General features: G+C 44.2%; 1 protein-coding gene across 1 annotated transcript in view; it reads left to right on the top strand.

Moving 5' to 3' along the window:
• Positions 1-19,704, top strand: part of LOC130283179 (uncharacterized) — a 185,102-nt gene that overhangs the window by 15,857 nt on the left and 149,541 nt on the right. Inside the window, exon 3 of the mRNA XM_056532382.1 lies at positions 8,926-9,060. Within this exon, the coding sequence (XP_056388357.1) occupies positions 8,983-9,060 (78 nt within the window). The 5' untranslated portion in view covers positions 8,926-8,982. The remainder of the gene's footprint in view (positions 1-8,925; positions 9,061-19,704) is intronic.

Below are 19,704 nucleotides of genomic sequence, written 5' to 3' on the forward strand. Positions count from 1 at the left end.
CAAATGACATACAGGTATAAGAATAGATATAAGAGTTTAGCAATCAAGTTCAGAAAAGTAAAAATGAAGTTCTTACAGCGTAATAGTATAGCAGTCCATGAGAGTGGGTCTCCAGCTGTTCTTAGGATGGTCTTGTCAGCTTGGGGCACAGATCTTAACAACCAACTCTAGCATTGTTACATATTATATATCTCCTTATTGGAGGGACTCCATTCCCCCCATCCCCTCTTGTCCCACCAGGGGGGGGGGGGGGGCATCTCTTATCTCATATATGGGACCAGAGACCCCTTACATCCTGCTACTTCAAAGAAAACTCCTGACTTCAAAAAGAGGAAAACAGCAGACAGGACCCAATTGACTGCAATACACAAAAACAAAGATACACTGTCTGAATGACCCCTCACCCCCCAGGTCTTAGTTTATACATAGATGCAATTATAAGACACATGTATGATTTAATACTCAGGCCTGGGCCTGACACACGCCCACACACAAATACGCTGCCACCATCTATCAGTAGTCCGATAGAACACCTCCAATCATGCACAGATTCTCACACTATGCACTCTGACACCAAAATTATGGTAACGGCACGAGCCACACATACACTTATACATCTATATAAGGCTATAGGGCTATAGGTTCCTTAGAACATACAAGGCTACGCATTAAAGTTATGGCTTTAATGTACATAAAAGGTACAGTACTTAGTTACAAAAATGGTTAAAGAAATAGACATACAAAATGTGCGAAACAGTTATATAAAATAAAAGGGGAATAAAAATCAGAAAAGTTCCATACTTAACGTTGTGGAGTAAAGTCCTAATCCGTCCTGGGGCTAAGGAAGAAAATAAAGGCACAAGTCCATTCAGAAGGGGCCCCAAACTTGTAACAACTAGATGGGGTGGGCCTACCACTTTTATGGGTGCAGCAGGGGGTTGGGTTAGAAGGGAGGTCTCCAGCTTCTTCTTAGATCAGCCCACATCATCCCGCCTCCCAACCTCCTCTCAAACACAGATTGATAGTTCATAAATCATAACTCCCATCATACACAACCGATGTGACATAGATGGCAGTACCCTTATTCATATGGTGACATTATAACGCACATTTTGATAGGATCCATGAAGGGGTTATACATAGTTATAGGATACATACAGCTTAAGGATACATACAGCTTAATCTATGGGTACAATGGGGTCATGTTTGGGTTCTATGTAAAGCCTAATATTCGGGGATCATGATTCTGGGGGATATATAACTATGGCTACTAAGGGGAGCCCTGAAAACATATTTCTAAAACTGGGACATATTTCACTATATGTAAGATGTAAACCGTTTGCTCACGTTGGCACCAACTGACAGGATATGCGCGATTACCCCAATCAGCAAACCAGCTGTCTTGAGGCTCCTCACAGCTAGGGGCCAAGGGATATGTAAAGTAACCACCAACAGAATAAAAAACAGTACAGAGGGTATACAGACAAAGGAAAATAATCAGAGGACCAGAGGATATATCCATTTCAAACAGGGTCCCAGACAGCCAGGAGACAGAGACAACCACCATGTTTTTCCTAAAAATGATATCCTCAGCCTATATTCACTACACCATGGTTACATGCTTTTCTATTGTATTGCTTTTGTCAAGAGTCAAACTTTTTTAGCAAAATAAATATAAGCCTTTTTCTGACTCCTTAGAACAGGGGTCCTCAAACTTTTTAAACGGGGGCCAGTTCACGGTCCCTCAGACCGTTGGAGGGCCGGACTATAGAGAACAAAACATGAATAAATTCCTATGAACACCTCTATATCTTGGACTACCACTTTAAGTACACAGCACAGTTCCCCCCACATTAGGTTGGCAGTATAGATCCCCCCACATTAGGTTGTAGTTCCACCACATTAGGGTTGGCAGTACAGTTCCCCCACATTAGGTGCAGTACAATTCCCCCACATTAGGTGCAGTATATTTCCCCCATATTAGGTTGGCAGTATAGTTCCCCCACATTAGGTAGTATTTCCCCTACATTAGGTTGTAGTTCCCCCCCACATTAGGTGCAGTATAGTTCACCCACATTAGGTTGTAGTTCCCCCACATTAGGTGCAGTATAGTTCCCCCACATTAGGTGCAATATAGTCCCCCACATTAGGCTTGCAGTATGTTCCCCCACATTAGGTGCAATATAGTCCCCCCACATTAGGCTGGCAGTATAGTCCCCCACATTAGGTGCAATATAGTCCCCCACATTAGGCTGTCAGTATAGCTCCCCCACATTAGGTGCAATATAGTCCCCCACCTTAGGCTTGCAGTATGTTCCCCCACATTAGGTGCAATATAGTCCCCCACATTAGGCTGGCAGTATAGTTCCCCCACATTAGGTGCAATATAGTCCCCCACATTAGGCTGGCAGTATAGTTCCCCCACATTAGGTGCAATATAGTCCCCCACATTAGGTTTGCAGTATGTTCCCCCACATTAGGTGCAATATAGTCCCCCACATTAGGCTGGCAGTATAGTTCCCCCACATTAGGTGCAATATAGTCCCCCACATTAGGTTTGCAGTATGTTCCCCCACATTAGGTGCAATATAGTCCCCCACATTAGGTGCAATATAGTCCCCCACATTACGTTGGCAGTATGTTCCCCCACATTAGGTGCAATATAGTCCCCCACATTAGGCTGGCAGTATAGTTCCCCCACATTAGGTGCAATATAGTCCCCCACATTAGGCTGGCAGTATAGTTCCCCCACATTAGGTGCAATATAGTCCCCCACATTAGGTGCAATATAGTCCCCCACATTAGGTGCAGTATAGTTCCCCCATATTAGGCTGGCAGTATGTTCCCCCACATTATGTGCAGTATGTTCCCCCACATTAGGTGCAGTATGTTCCCTCACATTAGGCTGGCGGTATAGTCCCCCTGATTACGTTGGCAGTATGTTCCCCCACAGGTATACAGCCTCCAGCCATAAAGTATGGCTGGAGGCTGTATGCCTGTGTACTGCTCCATTTCAGTGTTCCGACCACCGCTCCGGCCATAGCAGGACCGGAGGATCGGTGGTCAGAACACCGAAGGGACGCGCCGCTGGTAAACACTTACCTACTACCAGCGCGCGCGTCCTTGCTTCTTCTCTTCTGCTCCGCGCTCGGTTGCCATGGGCGCACGCATGGGACATCAGTGACATCGCTGCGTGCGCCTGCTCCCGGCGGTCCCCGCTTTTTTAAAGTAAACGCGGGCCGCAGGGACTTCAGAGGCATCCTTGTGTTCCGAAAGCATCTTTCGGAACACAGGGATGTCCTAAGGCAAAAACACCCGGCGGGCTGGGTAAATGTGCTCCGCGGGCCGCATGTGGCCCGTGGGCCGTAGTTTGAGGACCCCTGCCTTAGAACTTTATTCTTTTTATATATATATATATATATATATATATATATATATATATATATGAGCCTGTGTGAGGGTTAATTTTTTTGTCTGGTCTGTAGTTTCCACTGCATCCCCCTTCATGACAGTTACGGTGGTGCCGTCATGATGGATTAGTGGAAACCAAATTAATGGTAAGAAATCATTCCTATATTTCTGGATGTGATTTGAACAAAAATTTTGGATCATTAACATAATTTATGAGTTTTGAAATTTCGGCACGCAGTGACACCAAATATGATTTTTTTTTCAATTTTTTTTTTTTTTTTTCATTGTAAAATAACGGGGGGTATTTACATTTTAAAAAAATGTTTTCTTCAAAGTTGAATATTTATTGCAATTTTTTGTTTGCTAATACTGTTCAATACTATGCATAGGCATAGCACTATTCAGTGTTATTTTCAATGTATTTCTCCAAAAGGCAGACCAGAAAAGAAAATCACAGGAGCCAGATAAGGAGCTGGAAATTGGTCATTTGCACCTTTTTTTTTTTTTTTTTTTTTTTTTTTAACAGTTTTCACTGAAAAGTGGCCTTAATCCTTTTCCGTTTTTGCACTTCAGTTTTTCCGCCTCATCTTTTAAAAGTCATAACCCTTTTAATTTTGCACATACGGACTGATATGATGGCTTTTTTTTTTGCGTCACCAATTCTACCTTGCAATGACATCAGTTATTTTACCCAAAAATCGACAGCGAAACAAAAAGAATCATTGTGCGACAAAATTGGAAAAAAAAAACATTATGTAACTTTTGGGGGATTCCTTTTCTACGCAGTGCATTCTTCCGTAAAATTGACACATTCTCTTTATTCTGTAGGTCCATACGATTAAAAGGATATCCTACTTATATAGGTTTGATTTTGTCTTCGACTTAATCTGCTTCTGGAAAAAATCATAACTACATTCAAAATTAATACGTTTAAAAATGTCCTCTTCTGCCCCATTTAACCTTTTTTTTCCCCGCTTATGGTGATGTATGAGGGCTCATTTTGTGCGCCGTGATCTGAAGTTTTTATCGGTATGAATTTTGTTTTGATCTGACTTCTTGATCACTTTTTATATATATTTTTTTGATGGTATAAAAAGTGACCAAAATAAGTGACCAAAATTCTTTTACGTGTACGCCATTGACCGTGCGGTTTAATTAACCATATATTTTATAATTTGGACCTTTATGCACGTGATTCAAGCTTTTATTAGGGAAGGGGTTAAATTTATTAACAATTTATTTTCAGGGAGCTATAACATTGCACCCACTGATCACTTACACTGGCTGGATCTCAGGCACAGAGCAGTCATTTGGCGATCAGACAGCGAGGAGGCAGGTAGGGACCCTCCTCATGTCTGTACATCTGATTGGGACACCGCGTTGGTCCTGATCAGCCGGACTGAGCTGCCAGCTACCAGCATACAAAATGACTGTTGTCTCAGATTTTTCCCAGCTTGAAATGCGGCCGAGACCTGACTCACTAGTCAGCTGGTGACAGGGAGCCTATGTGCTTCAATGGGTGGAGGGATCGCTTGGTGGGAGAGAGATCAATCTGCAACAGCTGTAGGCGCCCTGATTGAAAACCACACTGATTTGAATGCAGCTCATTTACGTTTCAATGAGTTGGACAGTTCCCGACATGGACAGAGGTGTCAGCACTGTGGTCAGACAGGAAAAAAACAACTCAACTTCCTCTGTAGTATACAGCAGCTAAGTACTGGATGGATTAAGACTTTTAAATATAAGTAATTTACAAATCTGTTTGAAGGGGGTATTCCAGGATTTTTTTTTTTTTATTTGACTATGCTACAGTTGGCTGATGTGTGGGAGGGAGGAAGATGGCATTGTGGGATTTGTAGTCAAAAAAAGAAAAGTCAAACAGGAAATACAAGTTCACAGAAAGCTAGCCACGGTGTTAAGGTAATCTCACAACATAGCCATTTAGCCCTGAGACAAGCACAGAGCCCTCCTAAGCATGCACATTACTACCTGCCAGGTACGTACTAAAATCACCTTGTGGTGGATAACCCCTTTAACTTTCTAGCACCAGTTGCTAAAAAAATTGTTTTCCGGAGTACCCTTTAACCACTTAAGGACGCAGGGCGTACCCGTACGCCCCCGTTCCCGGGTCCTCAAGGACTCAGGGCAAACAGGTATGCCCTGTCCCTGCCGCTCTCTGGGCGGGGACCGGACCAGGATGCCTGCTGATATCATTCAGCAGGTATCCTGGCACATTGCCGAGGGGGTCCTGATTCCCCCCCCCCCCCCCATGTCGGCAATCGTCGGTCAGTTCAGACCGGCGATCTGCGTCAATTACGGATCTCCGGTGACTGGGTAAATAAGAGAGATCCCTCTGAAGGGATAGGAGTGACGTGGCAGGAGTTGAGGTAGCCACCCCTCCTATCCCTGCTATTGGTCGGTCAGAAGCGACCGACCGACCAATAGCAGATTGGGGGCGGGGGTTCGGCCACGGTAGTCAGGGCAGAACGGGGGAACTGTAGCGTGACCGGTGGCGGCGGTGGAGGTCCCTTACCTGCGGTGATCGGAGGCGGTGATCCTCTTCCCGATGCGCCATGCGGCGAACCTGCAGACTACGGAAGCCGGTAAGTTGCCTAGCAACATCTGGAGGGCTACAGTTTGGAGACCACTATACAGGGGTCTCTAAACTGTAGCCCTCCAGATGTTGCAAAACTACAACTCCCAGCATGCCCAGACTGCTGTTTGGGCATGCTGGAATTTGTAGTTTTGCAACAACTGGAGGGCTACAGTTTGAAGATCACTGTGCCATGGTCTCTAAACTGTGGCCCTCTAGATCTTGCAAAACTACAATTCCCAGCATGCCCACACAGCAGTTTGCTGTCTGGGCATGCTGGGATTTGTAGTTTTGCAACATCTGGGGGGCCACAGTTTTGGGATCACTGTGCGATGGTTTCTAAACCGTGGCCCTCTACATTTTCCAAAACTACAACTCCCAGCATGCACGAACAGAAAACGGCTGTCTCACCATGCTGGTAGTTGTAGTTGCGTACCTCCATCTGTTGTATAACTACATCTCCCAGCATGCCCTTCGGCGATCAGTACATGCTGGGAGTTGTAGTTTTGCAACAGCTGGAGGCATACTGGTTCGAAAATACTGAGTTAGGTAGCAGAACCTAACTGAAGGTTTTCAGTGACCAGTGTGCCTCCAGCTGTTGCAAAACTACAACTCCCAGCATGCACAGTCGGTCAGTGCATGCTGGGAGTTGGTAGTTTTGCAACAGCTGGAGGTTTGCCCCCCCCAAATGTGAATATACCCTAAAAACACTATACTAGCACAAAATAAAGGGAAAAACACTACATATACACCCCCTTACACCCCCCCCCCCAAATAAAAAGAGCTTTTGGAGAGAGAATTTGGTTGGAATAGAAGTCGGGGGCCTTGTGCGTTTACAAAGCCCCCAGAGTGCCAGAACAATGGACCCCCCCACATGTGACCCCATTTTGGAAACTACACCCCTCACGTAATGTAATAAGGCGTACAGTGAGCATTTACGCCCCACAGGTGTCTGACAGATTTTTGGAATAGTGGTCGGCGAAAATGAAAAATGTAATTTTTCATTTGCACAGCCCACTGTTCCAAAGATCCGTCAAACGCCAGTGAGGTGTAAATGCTCACTGCACCCCTATTAAATTCTGTGAGAGGTGTAGTTTCCAAAATGGGGTTACATGGGGGGCCACTGTTCTGTCACCACAGGGGGCTTTGTAAATGCACAAGGCCCCCGACTTCTATTCCAAGCAAATTCTCTCTCCAAAAGCTCAATGGCGCTCGTTCTCTTTGGAGCATTGTAGTTCGCCAGCAGAGCACTTGACATCCACACATGGGGTATTTCCTTACTCAGATGAAATGGGGTTACAAATTTTGGGGGGAATTTTCTCCTATTGCCCCTTGTAAAAATGTAAAATATGGGGAAAAAACAGCATTTTAATGAGAATTTTTTTTTTTTCATTTACACATCTCACTTTAATGAAAAGTCGTCAAACACCTGTGGGGTGTTAAGGCTCACTGTACCCCTTGTTACGTTCCTTGAGGGGTGTAGTTTCCAAAATAGTATGCCATGTGTTGTTTTTTTTTCTTTTTTTGCACCATAGGGGCTTCCTAAATGTGCACTCCAAAAACCATTTCAGAAAAACTCACTCTTCAAAATTCCCATTGTTGCTCCTTCCCTTCTGAACCCTCTAGTGCACCCACAGAACACTTGACATACACATATGAGATATTTCCTTACTCGAGAGAAATTGGGTTACACATTTTAGGGTAATTTCTCTCCTTTTACCCCTTTCAAAAATCGGGTCTACAAGAACATGCAAGTGTAATTTTTTCCTTCACTTTGCTGCTATTCCTGTGAAACACCTAAAGGGTTAACACACTTACTGAATGTCATTTTGAATACTTTGAGGGGTGCAGTTTTTATAATGGGGTAATTTATGGCTATTTCTAATATGAAGGCCCTTCAAATCCACTTCAAAACTGAACTGGTCCCTGAAAAATTCAGGTTTTGAAAATTTAGTGAAAAATTGGAAAATTGCTGCTGAACTTTGAAGCCCTCTGATGTCTTTCAAAAGTAAAAACATGTCAAATTTAAAATGCAAACATAAATTAGACATATTTTATTTGTGAGTCAATATATTGTATTTGTGAGTCAATATATGGAATATCCATTTTCCTTATAAGCAGAGAGTTTCAAAGTAAAAAAAAATGCAACATTTTCAAAATTTTCATAACATTTTTGAATTTTTCACGAAGAAATTATGCAAGTTTCGATGAAAATTTACCACTTACATAAAGTAGAATATTTCACGAAAAAACATTCTCGGAATCAGAATGAAAAGTGAAAGCATTCCAGAGTTATTATTGCTGAAAGTGACAGTGCTCAGATTTGCAAAAAAGGGCGGAGTCCTTAAGGGGTTAACTGTTTAGCATATCAGTTATTCTCTGCATTCTAAATTGTATTATAGAATTTTGTAGGATTTCATGAAATGTAGCTACGCCATGTCGCCACACCATTGTACTAGAGATGCCACAATTTTCCCAGCAAAGTTTACTGGTTTTAGTCACTACATGCGGGTGGAAATTGCACTTTTGTGATTCTAAAATAAAGATAAAGAAAAGATTAGAGACAATTTGGCAAGCTAGGAATGTTTGAAGCATTAGGTAAAAAAAGGAGTGCAGGGTAGGGTCACGTGCCATATTTTGCTGTGAATTTGCTGCTGCCTTTCTTCTTATCTATTGATGTCAATGAATAGCAAAATCAGCTGTAGAAAATATACAGAAAAATACGGCACATGTAACCCTACCCGTAGAGTGGATGGTAAAATCAACCTGTGGTTTTTATTCCTTTTTTATAAATGCCATCTTTCTCGGGCTTTTCATCCCTGGCTGGTGTTCAAAAAATTGTTGCTTTGAAAACAAATTTATTTTTCATTCATTAAGAGTTCTGAAAGTATCAACCACATAGTTTTGTTTTTTTTCTTCAGGTTTTTAGCATTAGCAATCACGAACAGTTTATCAACATCGACCTTTCTTCAGTTGAAATGGAAGTTAATAAATCTCAAATGGCTGAGAGGATATTGGACCTCACAATGGAAATCATCAATCTCCTTACTGGAGAGGTGAGAGATTGAAATAATGTGACATTACACCTTTTATCTATAAATCAAACAGACCTCACTGGTGAAGTAGACTGTTAAAATGAATTGGAGATCAAACTCGTACGGATCACTAGAAAAGCCATACTTACAGCTTCAAATAGTAATTTAATATGCATTGTTCCTCTATATTCTTAGAAAAACTATTTCAGCAACAGAGGATCATGCTGCCGTCATGAAAACCAGATCTTGAACCTCAGTGCCTAACTGGGATCTTAAAATAGTCTTCTCAGAGTTAACAAAGGCTCCCTATTACAGCATTAGATATTAAATTCCTCTCGGGGAAGGGTGCTTTTTTGGTAGCAATCGCTGCAGCCCACAGAATCTCTACTGCTAATTAAAAACCTTAATAAGATATATAATGTGTGCGTGTGTGTGTGTGTGTGTATGTATGTATATATATATATATTATATATATAGTTTGTGTAGCTAGAAACATAAAAAATAACAGTTAATCCTACTATTAGAGAACATTCTCTCTACTCATGGATGAAAGTACAGTGGTCCCCCAACATATGATAGAGACCATCGTATATTGAAGGCAGCATCAACATACGATGCACCTGTGTCGGGCTCTCGCGAACACGGCCCGTCTAAGGAGACGGCAACCAGTGTAGGGCGTGGGCCGCGGGCGGCTTTTAACCCTTTAGATCGCCTTTTGACAGTGGCATCTAAAGGGTCATGTAAATGCTCCCTGGTGGTCCAGGGGGTAGATCGCCCTCCCGCAGCACGATTGCGAAGGGGCAATCCACTGTGGAGGTGGCCGGAGGGCTTACCTCTTTCCTTTCTGTCTGTGGCTCTTCATTTGATTGAGCCTAGCTAGACCAGGCTCAATCAAATGAGCACAGATCAATGGAGTTCTATGGACCTCCATTGATCTGTATGAGGAATCTAATAATGTCTCCTAAAAGTCCCCCAAGGGACCAATAAAGTGTGAAAAAAACATAAATAAAAATAAATAAAAATAAACACATTAACCCCTTCCATATTAATAGTTTTAATCTCCCCTTTTTCCAAATCCCATATAAAAAATATATATAGGGGGGCGCGCTGGAGGACAGTCGCACTCTGTGAGGGCTCCCACGGGACCGCCGCAATAACGGGCTCCTACACCGGTAATGGGAGGCAGATCCCGAAATAAACAGAAGAAGAAGGCCCAGCTAACCTCCGTGAATTCATCTGGCAACATAGCCCACTTCTTTCGCCCACTCACCGCTGACTCTTCAGCTCCGTGCGAGCCGCGGCCTGCAACCTGCACTCCGGAGAAGCTGACTCACGTGACCGGCCCTCTCACTGCCTCCGACTCCGCGCGTATGGCAGCGCACGTCCACATGGCCTGTGCGTCGCACCAGCGATCCCCTTCTCAGTTGCAGGGGGACCGGACCGCGGCTCAACCCCTGACTAACGAGCAGACTGCGCCTCTACAACGGAATCTGCAGGTGGGTCACGATACCTCTGCCCAGGCAGGGAGTGTCGCAGCCTCGCACCCACGACCACCGCAGATGGACAGGCAGCCATCTTCTAAACAGCTACAAGCTGCACTGACCCCAGCAGCTCCCCTAAAAGTGACTGTGCCTAAATCTCCCTTTTCTGATGCAGCTGCTGCATCCCCTCCTGTGCCCCTTATTATCCGGGCTTCCCAGCTGAAAGCATCTCCTCTCACCCCAGGAGACCCAGCAGCTTACACTCCACCTAACACTGCAATGCAACCTGCACAAAAAGCTATATTGACACCATTACATGCTACTGCATCTCCTGTGCAATCTACAACAGCCGTCCCTTCAGATATGACAGCTGATTCTCAAGAACAATGGCAGCCTGTTACCAAAAGCTCTAACTCCAAAGTTCTACCCCCCCCAAATACCACAAATGACCGGTTCCTCATCAAAAGTGGACCGCCATTGTCCCAACCCTGTCCCAGGCCCTCCTGCCCGGGATGTCACTGATTGGTCTGTAGAAATGGACTCTGATAACTCTCACTCTGAAAAAGACTCTCAGAACTTCTCAGTTGATAGTGACACCCCTGACTATTGGAGCGAAAGCCCACCAGCCAAAAAGAAACTGTTTAAAACACCTTCTAAATTGCGCTCCACAAGGAGACGCAGCCTTGGACATTCTTCTTCTGATGATTCACATACAGCCGTAGAGGAATCTCCAAACCGGACTTCTATGCCTAAATACAAAAAGTGTGCCCTGGACATGGCTAATGCTTTGCCCGGATCATCGTATCCGAACTTCCCTACGCCAGAAATGGCTGCAAACACCCTGAAGGGACACCCTGAATTGCAAGCATTACTAGTTCTATTGCCGACTAAAGCAGATATGCACTCACTGGCGGCAGACCTGAGGTCCGCATGGAACCGGGATCTTAAGCCGGTCAAGGCTGCTGTTACTCATCTCCAAGACAAAGTACAGATATTGGAGGATTTCCGCAACTCAGTGACTCCTCAACTACTACAGCTGCAAGAAGCGACGGCCAGCCTGACTATACAGCATGCTCAGACGATAGACCACCTAGATGATATAGACAATAGAAACCGTAGAAATAATATTAGAATCAAGGGTCTTCCTGAGACTGTGCTCCCCCAAAACCTATCTACAACACTGCAGAAAATCTTTAATGAGATACTGAAGAAACCAGTTGACACTCCACTGGAAATGGACAGAGCACACAGAGCCCTCAAGGCAAAAGCCCTGACCCAACAAAGCCGAGAGATGTGATTTGTAGAATACACCATTTCCTTCAAAAAGATGAGATTATGCGCAAAGCCCGAACACTTAAAAACCTCACTTATGAAGGCGCACAAATCCGAATATTCCAAGATTTATCTCTTTATACTCTACGTCTACGCTCCTCCCTAAAGCCGTTGCTAACAAGTTTGCAAAATGCTCAAATAGTGTATAGGTGGGGTTACCCCTTCTCCTTGACAGCCAGACATGGATCGACTACAGCTACCTTGCGCAACCCTGGTGACCTGAGGAACTTTCTTTCCACATTTAAGTTACCACCAATCTCACTCCCAGAGTGGCGGGCCCTGTTCCAGCCTATCCAGCCTATACCTCCGCTGCCGCCGACTGGGGCCTACCGAGATCAAGTCCAGAAGACTGGGAAGCCTTCTGACCCGCTTTCTCAAGGACAGAAACGTAAAACCTGAATGAAAGTGGTACTTTTTGAACTGACTTTCTTGCACCTCACTTACAATTGCTAAGGTGATACGTTGCACTCACACTACACTGGTTGCCGCTTAATTAGTTCACCGATATTTCCTAATTTGCCCTCTTCTAGATTGTAGCCTATTAGTTTTCATGTTCTGCCTCCCGCCATTATGTTTGACAGGGCCTTATGCCCACATCTTTACTTTATAGCCTGTTTCAAGTTTCCGCTCCTGCAGTGTCGAACTGCATGGACCTCCATTAGAATCCAAAGGGTCCTACCAATGGACCGTATGTTTTATTACCCTGTTCAAATGTGTTTCTTGTTATCTATGTCATTGTTGCTGCCTCTCTTCTGGCGCGTCTTCCACGTTACTCACATTAGATCCACCGTCAGGCGGGTTCTGACTAGGTCTCTGGCCCTTATGGCCTCCTCTTTTAGTACCTTTGCGTCCGTGTCTGTGCGGACGCTGCTCTCACCCACTCATTTACCCTCTCATCCTTGTATCCTTTCTTCTTTTCCTTCTAGGCTCCAGCTGCGCCTTTCGAGAGAACCTCGTCGATTGGACCTCTCCCTGACCCTGACACTCGATGGTGAGTTGATTATCATACCACACACTCCACATGGCAGCTGACATTAAAATTACCTCCCTCAATGTGAAGGGATTTAATACCCCTGAAAAGCAAGCCCAAACACTTTACTCTCAACACAAACAGGACATAAAAATTCTGGCTCTCCAGGAAACACACTTCAAGAAAGATCATCTCCCTATGTTTACAAACAGATACTTCCCCTCCTGGCTTCACAGTGTAAACTCTGATTCCAGGACAAAAGGAGTATCTTTAGCATTCCACAGATCTCTCCCGATAGCTATTGACTCCTCATTACTCGATCCCAATGCTAGATATGTTTTCGCTAACTGTACTTTACTTGACCAACACATAACCATAGCCTCCGTCTACGCCCCAAACATTAATCAAATACCTTTTCTCCTTAAAACACTGGATACCCTTGCTAACTTCGCGACTGGCCCCGTTTTACTTTGCGGAGATTTTAATATCCCTCTATTTCCTACCGTTGACACCTCCCTTAAACGTTCCCATATTTCTCACAGTAAACTCAGAGCACTGAGGCAAAAACTTCACTCTATGCAGCTGGCAGATATGTGGAGAACTTAAAATCCTCAGGGTCGTGATTATACATTTTACTCCTATCCCAGACAATCTTATAGTTGAATTGATTATGTCTTTTGCTCCCACTTTCTGCTTCCTGCATTTACTAATGCAAATATTGGTGTAATATCCATATCTGATCACGCCCCAGTTACATGTACATTCACGCTCCCCTCGCTGGCTAAACCCCATGCCTCGTGGAAACTGAATGAATCGCTTCTGCAGGACGATCTTTGCTTGCAGGAGATCAAGATGTCCATCTCCCACTTTGTATCAGACCACTCATCTGACCCTTCTTCACCGGTGGTGAAATGGGAAGCGCTAAAATGTGTACTCCGAGGTGTACTCATGAAGCATGGGGCGCGGCTTAAGAGGGCGGCGTCCGCCAAATTGGTCTCCCTTCACCAGCAACTCCAGATATTGGAAACACAACATAAGCAATCACAGCAAGACTACATCTTCCGAGACCTAATCAAAGTACGACACGACCTCTTAGAACACTTAAATGCTAAACATCGTCACTACAGACAGATCTCTGGCAAATTGTTTTATGAATGGGGCAATAGATCTGGTCGCCTATTGGCCTCAGCATTAAAAGAGTCATCTCTGTATATTTCAGCCATTCAGCCCCCGTCTCGCCCTATCACCCACCTCACACATAAAATTTTAGAAACCTTCCGCGACTATTATACTGCCCTTTATAACTTGCCCAAACCCTCTGCACTATTAACACCTGACTTGACTCAGCCCACCTTGAAACACTACATTGATAACACCGCCCTGCCAATTCTTACCCCTGAGACCGTTGCCTCACTGGAGACTCAGTTCACCCCTGGAGAATTGGAAACGGCAATCTCCTCTATGCCCGCTGGCAAGAGCCCCTGCCCTGATGGATACTCTGCAAAATTTTATAAGGTTCTCAGGTGTGAACTGACTCCTCTACTCCTAGAGGCCTTTAACGACATGCCAGGAAATTCCCCCTTACCGCAATCATTTCTGAATGCATTTATTACAGTGATCCCGAAGCCTGGAAAGGATCCGTTACTTGTCCAAGTTATAGACCCATATCCCTGATTAACAATGATGCAAAACTTTTTGCCAAACTAATCGCAAATAGGTTAGCTCCACTCATGCCCAGTCTGATACACCCGGATCAAGTGGGCTTCGTCCGTGGCCGAGAGGCAAGGGACAACACTCTCCGTACTTTCTCGGCGATACATCTTGCCCGAAAGCGTGGACTTCCACTCTTCTTGCTCTCTCTGGATGCGGAGAAGGCCTTTGATCGGGTAGACTGGGACTTTTTGAAAGCTACATTACAACAAATTGGTATTGGCCCTACAATGCTACACAGAATATTGACCCTTTATACTAACCCTCGGGCGCAACTCCGTATTAATGGCCAATTATCACCATCGTTCCCCATTTGTAATGGTACGAGGCAGGGATGTCCCCTGTCTCCCCTTCTCTATGTACTTTGCATAGAGCACCTGTTTAATGCCATCAGACTAAATCCTGACATCAGGGGGCTCCATGACCCACCGTACCATTGTAAATGCTCTGCTTTTGCAGACGATGTCTTACTATACATCTCGTCGCCTATCACGTCTCTCCCTTCTCTGTTGCGTACCCTAAGCCAATTTTCAGCTTACAGTAATTATAAACTGAACCCCTCAAAGAGTGAAGCCCTGAACATTACTTTGAACTCACAAATAGTACAGACGTTGAAGGCGTCATATCCTTTTAAATGGCAGTCAGTTTCGCTGAAATATCTAGGTATACAAGTCCCCTCGAACCTCACAGACTCTTTCCGCACTAATTTCCCCCCTCTATTACAAACAATAAAATCAGATTTATCTAAGTGGGAACGCAAAGACTTTTCTTGGTTGGGGAGAATAAACATCTTCAAAATGAATGTCCTTCCACATCTCCTCTATCTCTTTTCTGCCGTCCCAACCCATATCCCACAATCCTTTTTTAAAGAACTTTCAAAACTCCAAACGCACTTTATCTGGGCTGGAAAACACCCAAGAATTGCTAAATCAATACTCTCTAGACGAAAGACAGAAGGTGGTTTGGCCTTACCCAATTGTCTCTATTACTACTTGGCAGCAGTTCTTACTCAGATACTCGACTGTTTCCACACTAGAAAAGACAAGCAATGGGTCAATTTTGAAACTCATTCTTGTGATCAAGATCTGAGATCCCTACTGTGGACATCAAACTCCACCTCTGTCTCTCGGATATGTGAGAATTTACCACCCATCATGTTTTCAGTTGTGAAAGCACACCTCACCTACCGCGCCCGAACTCCACTTTACACACCTGATGGCCCTCTTACCCCATTATTCGGTAATCATTCCTTTCAACCGGCTTTACACCTACGCTCCTTTTTAACCTATAAACGAGAGGATGGAGTATCTCTCCGTTCCATAGTAACTGACTCTGGAATGAAATCGCTCACAGACATCTTAGGAGACTCCCCAAGTACATTTCTACTAGAGTTTCAACACCATCAACTATACCATTTTTACAACTCTTATAAACATAAATTAAACTTCAAACGCCCATCGACCAAATTTGAGACCCTTTGCACTGCATCCTCCCCGATCCCACATGCAATCAGTGCTCTCTACTCCCTCTTTTTGGAGAAGGATGCTACTGCTGATCTCCCGTTCCGTACCTCCTGGGAGAGGGAGATGGATCTCACACTATCTGACGAGGAGTGGACTAGGGTCTTGACTCTATGCCATAAGGCATCCATCTCCTGTAAATCGCAAGAAACAAATTATAAAATTATCACCAGGTGGTATAGAGTCCCATCTCTTCTCTCCCGCATCTATCCCTCTGTCATAGCAGGTGTTGGAGATGTGGCCAGGACGAAGGTACAATTACTCATATCTGGCTAACTTGTCAGAAACTGAATCATTATTGGTCAAATATCCTTACCACTATTGAGACTTTGACATCTATATCAATGCGAAAATGGCCGGCCGTGACCTTGCTGTCCATCCTCCCACATTCCCCACTTCGTGCGTCCTCTAAATTGGCTAATTTCCTTTTAATGGCCACGAGAGCGGTGATACCCAGATTGTGGAAGTCTGCCCACCCCCCAACATTTTCTGCCTGGCTCCAGGAAGTTTCACATACGTGGCGCATGGAGGAACTTCTGGCTGACTCGAAGCGCCAACATGATAAATTCCAAGCGGTATGGTCTCCTTGGCTATCCTTCATGTCATCCCCTGATTTTACAAGACTCCACTTGGAATAGTTCACTCCCTTTCACATTGAGTACCTCCTCGTTACCCTACTTGACTGTTGCTTGGACAATTACGCTCACCACATTCACAGAACATACACTCTATATCGCCAGAAGGGTCAGTGGAGCTGGTCCAGCCGACTTGGTAAGATCTCTCCGATACTTGTTTGCCTATCCGCTACTTCCTCTCTTATATTTCTTACTCCTCACTCTATCTGACCTTTTTTAATCCTCTTCTCCCACTTCTTCCCTTGACCTTTCTCTCCTGACCTTTTCCTATCCCCACTCATCTTACTAAAGATGACCAAAATGTTCCACCTTGATGGTCACTTGGTGTTGGGTTATTGTCCTCACCTCTCCTCTATCCCTTGATTGCATAACCTCACTCCTTTACCAATACCACCACTCTGACATACCCATGTAGTGACCACCTATTGTGCATACTCTATTATTGTTGTATTGACAGGTCATACTACGCTATCGTGAAGCTATATGAAGATGCTAGTGTCGGAACACATCCATGCATATTTTTGTATGTTGTTGGGGACAACTTTTCTTGTTGACTATTGTTTCTCTCTTTATTATGATGTTATTGTATTGCACTTAAACTTTCAATAAAACCTTACTGTTAAAAAAAAAATATATATATATATATATATATATATATATATATATAAACACAATAAAAATAAACATATGTGGTATCAGCCCATGCGCAAATGTCTGAACTAGAAAAATATAACGTTTATTAATGGGAAACTGTCAGCTTGCTTCCCCTACTGGCTGCACAGTAGGCATCAAACAGTGCGGGGGACGCTGAACAATCAGCCAGTACTGCTCGTTAGTGCGGGGGGAGCAAGCTGACAGTTTTCCTTTTAAACCGCACGGTCAATGGTGTATACATACAAAATTCCAAAGTCCAAAATTGCATATTTTTAGTCACTTTGAATGCCCTAAAAATATCTATAAAAAGCAATCAAGAAGTCCCATCAAAACAAAAATTGTACCGATAAAAACTACAGACCACGGCGTAGAAAATGAGCCCTCACATATCCCTGTATAGGGAAAAAAAAAGGGTCAGAAGGGGTCAGAAGAGGACATTTTTAAACATACTAATTTTCGTGCAAACAGTTCTTATTTTTTAACAGATGTAAAACAAAATCAAACCTATAAGTTGGGTATCGTTGTTTTTTTTTTTTTTTTTAACGCATTTATACATTTTTTTGCAAAATTTTAAACAAGGAAATATATACACATTTGGCCGAGCATATAGCCCCCCAGCCCACCCAACCTGTGTACAATATTAGAGGAGCAAGTCAGGACCGATTACACGTTGCATGGAGACCCCATCTGGCCAACACTAACACAATAGATACTAAGACAGACAACAGATGATCACACACACACACACACACTCCTGGAGCACTCCTCCAATTCCCACGCCCAGTCCCAGACAACCAAACTATCCCAGAGGACTGACCCTCTCAGGGGGGACCATCGACTGTTAACAGCCAGGGCATCCAGACCCTATCAAATTTCTTGGGGCATTTACGACTAGTATACAGTGTCCTATATAACAATACATATTTATTAACCAAATTGAACCATCTTGTTATAGGGGAGGAGAGGTATCCTTCTAGGCCATTATTACTATCTTTCCGAGCACAAAACAATAAGAACCCTTATAAAAAGGCACCTATGGGAGCCTTTGGCCAGATCATTAATTTCTTGGGGTATTTACGGCTAGTATATAGCATCCTATACAATGGTACATATTTATTGACTAAATTGAACCATCTCGAAATGGTGGGGGGGGGGAGAGGTATCCTTCCAGGGAATTATCAATATTTTAGGAGCACAAAACAATAGAAATCAAATAAAAAGGCGCCTGTGGGAGCTCGTGGCCAAGTCATTAATAACACCAAAAAGACAAACAACAGGGGAAAACACATAGGGGATGTCAAAGTGATCAGCCATAAACTGAATCACCTCTCTACAGAAGGGTTCCACACAAGGGCAACTCCACATTGCATGTAGAAGGGAACCCACATCCGCATTGCATCCGAAACAAGCATCAGAGTAGGAGACTCCAATACGAAGCAGTTTAACCAGGGTGTAGTATAGACGGAGGATGATCTGCAACTGAATAAGCCAATCCCTCGCACTAACCATTGTAGGGTAAAATGTCTTAGTGACTTCTCGCCAATTATCTTCTGTCAACTCAGGGATATTCGCTACCCACTTCACAAACGCTAGCCAAACGGAGCAGGACTCACGGATTGCAGCAAAGCATATGCCTGAGTCAGAGGCTTAGCGAGGTTGGTGGTACCCAGAAGCAGCTCCACATCAGAAAAGGCCGGGGTCACATTAAGAGAGCCAAATTGCATGTCGAAACTGGGCCCTCCGAGGGAGAGGAAAGCGGTCACACATCTGGAAGGAGGAAAACTCCCCAAACAAATGCATGGCAAATTTGACTCTGATCGCTCCAGAAACCGGCAGCCTCCAACCCCTATAGGTGCTCATAATGAGGATTCCCCCACAGAGGTGCCCTAGAGGACTTTACCGACAGCGGGGAGCGTCTGGAAACCACCGGCCACACCTCACCCAGGGTTCTAATAGGGGTCAACAGTCTGGGAGAAGAAGTATATCTATACAGGACATTAGTCACTGTTTCATACAAACCCATGAGAGCTCACGCCAGAGCAGTAGAAACATTCGCCAGATCCAGGTCGATCCAGTAGAAATATTTTCCCAATCCAGGCAGCATACACCAATTGAGATACTAGGATGTAGTCAGGCATATTAGGGGCAGCCAGACCATCCCGCTGTTTGGACACTTGAAGCAGCACCTGACCCAATCGTGGAGGTTTGTCTTGCCAATAGAAGGACCTCAAAACGCCACTCAGCCTCTTGAAAAACTTTTTAGGGGGAATCACAGGAGAAAGATAAAAGAGATACAGAAACTTAGATAAGTAAATAATCTTAAAAAAATTTATCCTGCCAGCCAGAGAGAGGGGTAAGGAAGA

The sequence above is a fragment of the Hyla sarda genome, chromosome 7 (assembly GCF_029499605.1).
Source record: "Hyla sarda isolate aHylSar1 chromosome 7, aHylSar1.hap1, whole genome shotgun sequence".
NCBI lineage: Eukaryota > Metazoa > Chordata > Amphibia > Anura > Hylidae > Hyla > Hyla sarda.